The 7711-nt window shown below is 39.0% G+C and overlaps 1 protein-coding gene across 1 annotated transcript in view; it reads left to right on the forward strand.

Moving 5' to 3' along the window:
- The window catches only part of LOC103298424 (histone-lysine N-methyltransferase, H3 lysine-36 specific-like), a 32857-nt gene extending 26371 nt beyond the window's left edge, over window positions 1–6486 (forward strand). The window contains exons 2-3 of the mRNA XM_054715053.1: window positions 626–692; window positions 4641–6486. Of these exons, the coding sequence (XP_054571028.1) occupies window positions 4702–6486 (1785 nt within the window). The 5' untranslated portion in view covers window positions 626–692; window positions 4641–4701. The remainder of the gene's footprint in view (window positions 1–625; window positions 693–4640) is intronic.
- Window positions 6487–7711: the final 1225 nt, after the last annotated feature.

The raw sequence follows: 7711 nt of genomic DNA on the forward strand, positions 1-7711 counted from the left end.
AGTGATTGGAAATTAGTTAAAAACAGGATGCAAATAGGTTCATGTCCTGAGTTCATCCATTCAGGGGCAAGCCAGCCCCTTTGAAAATGTAACCTCTGACCACCGAATTTCACTATCCTTGTTAGTTAGTCTTCTTTATCATGACTTTGAGGCCCTCCATATCTTGATTTTAAAAGGTTCAGTTTGTTGTGTGAAGTACAATTGGTGGGTGGAGGAATGGCTAGATTTGATTTTTAAGACTTGTTGATTTGGCTCAAAGTCAAGAATAGAGATCCAGTGACATGGCATTGACATGCCTCCTGCATATATCCAAGGGTAGGCTGAATAATTTGGGTCTCAGTTTGCCAGTGTTCAGCTCCTTATAAACTTTCTGTACAGGATGGCTGGCACAGTTGTTTTTGGAGACTTAAATGTCAGGAGGGTAATGGCAGTGCCAAAAGTTTACTCACAGCCAATCCACTTGGAAAGAATCACTTCCCCATGGGCCATTTCTCGCATGATAACTGGCACCCATTCAGTCCTCTTTTTGTTGCCCTGTGGAAAATGGGGCTCATGGAATTGACACGAATACCGATACTGTGGGTACTGCTTTGCTCTAATAAACTGTCATTTGCTTCTGACACAGATATCATATCTTCTGTATGCATCTATGAACTCAGAAACAACCAATCAGAAGACAGGCAGAGATCAAGGTATGTGGGATGGGGCACGGAACTTCCACGCTCTCTGCAGAGGCGCCACAGTCCCAGCAACTCCACCTGTTCATCAACCACAAGCTCCCTTTTTTTTTTCTTTCAATCACAGTTTACATTCAATAGTGTTCTGTATTAGTTTCAGATGTACAGCATAGTGGTTAGACAGTCACATACTTTCCAGAGTGGTCCCCCGATATTTCAAGTACTCACCTGGCCCCATGTGTAAGTATTACAATATCAGGGTTAGGTTTATGTCTTTCTCTGTCTAACTTATTTCACTTAGCATAATACCCTCTGGATCCATCCATGCTGTCACAAAACATAAGAGTTCATTCTTTTTTTATGGTCAAGCAATATTCCATTGTGTACAAGTACAACAGCTTTTTAAGCCACTCCTCTATTGATCTACACTTGGGTTGCTTCCATATATTGGCTATTGTAAATAATGCTGCAATATACATGGGGATGCATATATTATTTCAAATTAGTGTTTTGAGTTTCTTTGGATATATACCCAGAAATGAAATTGCTGAGTCATAAGGAAGTTTAATTTTTAATTTTTTGAGGTACCTCCACATTGTTTTCCATAGTGGTTGCACCATACTGCATTCCCACCAACAGTGTACTAGAATTCCACTTTCACCACATCCTCATTGACACTTTTTGTTTTTTGTTGATTTATTGATGATAGCCAATTCAACAGGTGTGAGGTGGTATCTTATTGTAGTTTTGAATTGCATTTCTCTGATGATTATTGATGTTGAACAACTTTTCATATATTTATTGGCCATCTGTATGTCTCCTTTGGAGAAATGTATATTCAGGCCTTCTACACACTTTTTAATTGGGTTATTGATTTTTTACAGAGAGGAAGGGAGAGGGATAGAGAGTTAGAAACATCGATGATAGAGAAACATCGATCAGCTGCCTCCTGCACAACTCCCTACTGGGGATGTGCCCGCAACCAAGGTACATGCCCTTGACCGGAATCGAACCCGGGACCTTTCAGTCCGCAGGCCGACGCTCTATCCACTGAGCCAAACCGGTTTCGGCAGTCTGAGTTCTTTATAAATTTTGGATATTAACCCCTTATCAAATGTATCATTGGCAAATATGTTCTCCCAGTCAGTGGGTTGTCTTTTCATTTTGTTGATGTTTTTCCTTGGTGTGTAAATACTTTTTAATTTGATGTATTTCCAATGTGTAATTTTTTTTCTTTTGTTTCCCTTGCCCAAGAATATATGTCAGAAAAATATTGCTAAAAGAAATGTTTGAGATTGTACTGCCTATGTTTTCTTCTAGGAGTTTCATGGTTTCACATATTTCATTTATTTAATCCATTTTGAGTTTATTCTTGTATATGGTGTAAGACGGTAGTCTAGTTTCATTTTTTAATGCATGTATCTGTCCAGTTTCCCCAATGCCATTTATTGAAGAAACTGTCATTTATTGAAGAAACTGTCATTTATTGAAGAAACTGTCTTTTTTGGAAACTGTCTTTTCCATTTATTGAAGAAACTGTCTTTACCCCACTGTATGTTCTCGATCCCTTTGTCATAGATTAATTGACCATATAGGAGTGGGTTATTTCTGGGCTGCTTTTTCTTGTAACTGTGATGGTGAATGTCCAAAAGTCTCTTTTTTCATGTCAACTTATTTCTGGGTTTATAGGGTCCAATCCTAAACATGGCGTCATGCAGATACTATTTATGAAGAACATTTAGTACTATTTATAATCTGTGAGCTAGAAAAGTTTCTTAAAGGATAAAAAATGTACTCTAATTCTAGCTTTCAAGTTTCCCATAATAACATCAAGTGCAACTGCATAAAAATGATTGACTAGAACTGTACCTATTCTTCAGGCTAATCCTTCTTCTTTGGTGACAGAAATAACTTTGTGATGTTGTCCAGAACTCTAACCCCACCAGCACCATTATTCTGGTCAACATTGGGGCCAGTGAATTAATCCGAATGCTGATGAAATTCAGGGAGAAGATATCCCCTGTTCTGGCAAGCATTATAATATACTGTAGATAGCTCTGACATGGAAATAGTAATATAGCTGCCACATGTATGTAGAACTCAGTTATGATACCTACAGCATCACATTGGGTTGTAAAACTGCATTTCCTTCCTCCTCCACAGGAGGGCATGTTTAAAAGTGTGCAGTAGTTAAAATTGAAAAGAAAAAAGACACAAGGAAGGGGATAGGACAAGAGTCTGTGACAAAAAGTCATGCAAATGTTCAGTAGTTAAATACCTTTGTTTCCCTCATATTTTTGCATATGATCCCATGCAAACACTGTGTGTAACTACTTTACGTAATTATATAAGATAATCAATGTAAGTTACGAGTAAAATTATTTGTTTCCTACATTTTTTAATTGGTCATGCTGCTTAAACACAAGAAATTCAGGTAAATAATTAACAATGGCAGTGATAGTGATGTGGCTTAAATATTCACATATATTCCTCAAATATATGTGAATAAAATACATACAAATTTATATATAACAACTATATAAATAATATTGAAATATATAAATCTGTTTCTGTATAAATTATGGTTATACACTGAGTGGCCAGATTATTATGATCTCTGAATGCATAATAATCTGGCCACTCAGTGTGTGTGTGTGTGTGTGTGTGTGTGTGTGTGTGTGTATGTGTATGTGTGTGTATATATATATATATATATATATATGCGGCCTGGTGCATGAATTCGTGCATGGGTGGGGTCTGGCCAGCCTGGCCAGGGAGAGGAGACATGGGCGGTTGGCCGGCCTGCCTGCTGGTTGAACTCCTAGTCAAGGGGACAATTTGCATATTAGCCTTTTATTATATAGGATATACACTGAGTGGCCAGATTATTATGCGTTTAGAGATCATAATAATCTGGCCACTCAGTGTAAATTTATATAATGTATTTATATAAATTGTATATTTATGCAAATTATATTTTAAATGATATAAATATACAATTAAAATATAAATCATATGAATATGTAATTTATATAATTTATATAAATATATGACATGTCAATATATATCCTTTCAGTTCCAACAACATTTAAAGTAAAAAAATAAACAAGTAAAAATAATGTATATGCAGCAATATAGAGTTTACTCTTTCTTTTCTTTTTTAAGTATATTTTTATTGACTTCAGAAAGGAAGGGAGAGGGAGAGATAGAAACATTAATGATGAGAGAGAATCACTGATTGGCTGCCTCCTGCAGGCCCCACACGGGATCAAGCCCGCAACATGGGCATGTGCCCTGACAGGGAATTTAACTGTGACCTCCTGGTTCATAGATCAATGCTCAACCACTGAGCCATGCCAGTTGGGCTAGAGTTTACTTTTAACATTACTAATCTCAGTGAGTTCAATGCTCTGTTAAAAGAATGAATACAGTGCTACAAATAGACAAGTTGAAATGGTTGTAGTCACTTAGATAAGTAACTGATATAAAAAGTATATTTCCCAATTTACTTCTACTCTTCACCATATCACATATCTCATTTTTAAATATATATACACACACACACACACATATATATATATATATAATCGATTTCAGAGAGGAAGGGAAAGGGACAGAGAGATACAAATATTAATGATGAAAGAGAATCATTGATCGGCTGCCTCCTGCATGCCCCACACTGGGGATCGAGCCTGCAACCAGGCAGTGCCATTGACTGGAATGGAACCTGGGACCCTTCAGTCCACAGGCAGGTGCTCTATCCACTGAGCCAAACCATCCAGGGCTATATCTCACTTTTTAATGATATATTTGAAGCTAGTTATATGATTTGAAGAAGTTACAACTGGTGATACATATTGAAATATATCATAAAACAAATCAGGGGCAAAATGAAAAATTTTAAAGCCATCTATTTTTACACCTTTTAAAGGCTAATCTTATTTGCATTTTGTTTGCAAATAGGAAAAGTGGAGATGTGTGTTTGCTGCCAAGAGCTGTGAAGTAGCTCTGCAAGGGAGAAGTGATGGCGCACAGGAAGCCTGCGAAGATCAGGAAGGCTGCTGAAGAGGCAACGGAGAACCACCAAGGAATGCCTGCAGCCAAAAGACAGCGCTATGAAAAAGGTGGCATTGCCGCACACAAGGGCGATGTTTGTCAGAACTGTGAGAAGGGGGGTGAACTGCTCATATGTGAGGCTCGATGCCGTGGGGCATTTCACTTAGAGTGCCTTGGGTTAACGGAGGTGCCCAAGAGGAAATTTATTTGCAATGAATGTCGCTCAGGGGCCCACAGGTGTTTTATTTGTAAACAGAGTGGGAACAGTGTTAAAAGGTGCCTTCTGCCATTGTGTGGGAAGTTTTATCATGCCAACTGTGTCCAAAAATATCCACCTACTGTCATGCAGGATAGGGGTTTTCGTTGCCCACTCCACTCATGTATAACTTGCCATGCTGCTAATCCAGCTAGAGTTTCGGCATCTGAAGGCCACTTGATGAGATGCGTGCGCTGCCCCGTGGCATACCATGCCAATGACCTTTGTCTGGCGGCTGGGTCAAAAATCCTGACACCTAATAGTATCATCTGCCCTAATCATTTTACACCTAAGGAGGGCTGCAAAGATCACAAGCATGTTAACGTTAGATGGTGTTTTGTCTGTTCAGAGGGGGGCAACCTTCTATGTTGTGATGCTTGCCCTGCTTCTTTTCACCTGAAATGTGTGGGCATCGAATTTCCTGAAGGAGACTGGTATTGTGATGACTGCAGAGCTGGTAAAAAGCCACATTACATGGAACTGGTTTGGGTTAAAGTTGGCAGGTACAGGTGGTGGCCAGCTGAGATCTGTCATCCTCAAGATGTACCTCCAAAGGTCAATGATATGGCGCACGATATTGGTGAATTCCCAGTGCTGTTTTTTGGCTCCAATGACTATCTGTGGACGCACAAGGCCAGGGTCTTCCCCTACATGGAACGGGATACAAGCAGCAGGGCTAAAATGAGTAGGAGAGTAGATGCCATCTATAAGAAAGCTCTGCAGGAGGCGGCAGTGAGGTTTGAAGAATTAAAGGTGCAGAAAGAGCTAAGACAACTGCAGGAAGAACAAAAGAACGATAAGAAGCCAGCACCTTATAAACATATAAAGACAAACCGGCCTGTTGGTCGGGCACAGATCTTTACCGTAGACCTGTCGGATATCCCCGAATGTAATTGCAAGGCAACTGATGAAAACCCATGTGGAATAGGTTCTGATTGTATCAACCGTGTGCTATTCTGTGAGTGCCACCCTGCAGTATGTCCTGCTGGAGAACGCTGCCAAAACCAGTGCTTTGTTAAGCGCCAGTACCCAGAGGTGGAAATTTTTCGCACATTAGAGAGGGGCTGGGGTCTTCGAACCAAAACAGATATTAAAAAGGGTGAATTGGTGGGTGAGTATGTGGGGGAGCTGATAGATGACGCCGAATGCAAGGCTCGGATCCGTCAGGCCCAAGAACAAGGGATCACTAATTTTTACATGCTCACTTTAGATAGATACAGGGTCATTGATGCTGGACCCAAGGGAAATTACACCCGCTTTATGAATCATTGTTGCCTTCCCAACTGTGAAACACAGAAGTGGTATGTGAATGGAGATACCCGTGTTGGGCTTTTTGCCCTATGTGACATTCAAGCGGGCACAGAACTGACTTTCAACTACAACTTACAAAGTCTTGGGAGTGTAAAGACCATTTGTAAATGTGGAGCCCCAAACTGCAGTGGCTTTTTGGGCGTAAAACCAAAGGTAATTCCCAAGCATTCGCATCGGAAACAGTGACGGATCCCTCCCCCTGAATCTTTATTTGAAGAAGATGTCTCTGAAATCACGACAGCGAATAGTTGTCAGGGCCACCAACAATTTGCTAACTAAGCATTCTGATGATCAGTTGAATAACACCGGAGAGGACCTTTGAATATTGTTAAAATGTTTTGAGAGACCTAACTTCTAATTGGGGATAACTTCCTAGCTAAACATCATGTAAAATAGGAATCCTTGAAATGGGTTACTTGCCACGTTTTTATTGGTGTCAGCTGATCTTATTCAAATTTCCTAATAAGCTGCTTAATATAACACTGCCAATAAACATAGGATCCTTAATCTAAAAAAAAAAAATCTGTGAAGCAGCTAAGATTTTTATCCTTGCAAGCTAATAGTCAGCCAACCACAGTTTCAAGGATGCTTGCAAAATACATGAGGATTTTAGATAAGAGCAAAAGAACTTTATCATTCACAGCAATGGCGATAGGAGGAGCATCTGTATTTTCTCAGACTGGTTACCCAAACCCCAGTAATCACAAAGCGATATCAAGATGGACAAGTGACACCAGATCATGCAAAAGAATTGCATTGCAAGAGATAAATCTTGTGCTTGGGGAATTCTAATTATGTATAATGGCCAGTGAGCATGCTTTTCCTCCACTCTGGAGAATATATATAATCTCCCAAGGCTTACTACACACAATATGTTCTTGAAAAAATTTTCTGGAACAAGGGCAACCAGTGCCTCAAAAGAGCAAATAAATACAAGCAACCCATGGAGAAATGTCCCCTAATTATTACATAGTCTATTTAACAGTTCAAGTCATTTGTATAGTTGATTATCTCCTTAGAACTAAACTTTTAGTGAAATAATTTGAATGGTTTTACTTTGGGAAAAACAACACCTTTACAAAAATGTATTGTCTCCCTTGATTCATTTTCTAAATATCCATCTGGTGCATAGTTCATTGGGAGAAAATAACAGTGAGGTACAAATTAAAATCAACATAAGCAAATTGCTCTCAGGTATTATGTTGAAATGACTATTTACTCACAAAATGTACTCACTATTGTAAAACTTATTCCAGAAAATTTCTTCAAACTTAAGATACATGGAAAAAGATCCTTTGTTTTTCCATCTTGAATTTCAAAATAAAATATTCTTTGCAAATAGCTGTGCCCCTGAGTGGAATTAATCAAAGACACAAAGGACAGATGGGTGAATATAATGAAAGCTGTAGGG

Source organism: Eptesicus fuscus, chromosome 1 (genome assembly GCF_027574615.1).
Source record: "Eptesicus fuscus isolate TK198812 chromosome 1, DD_ASM_mEF_20220401, whole genome shotgun sequence".
Taxonomy (NCBI): domain Eukaryota; kingdom Metazoa; phylum Chordata; class Mammalia; order Chiroptera; family Vespertilionidae; genus Eptesicus; species Eptesicus fuscus.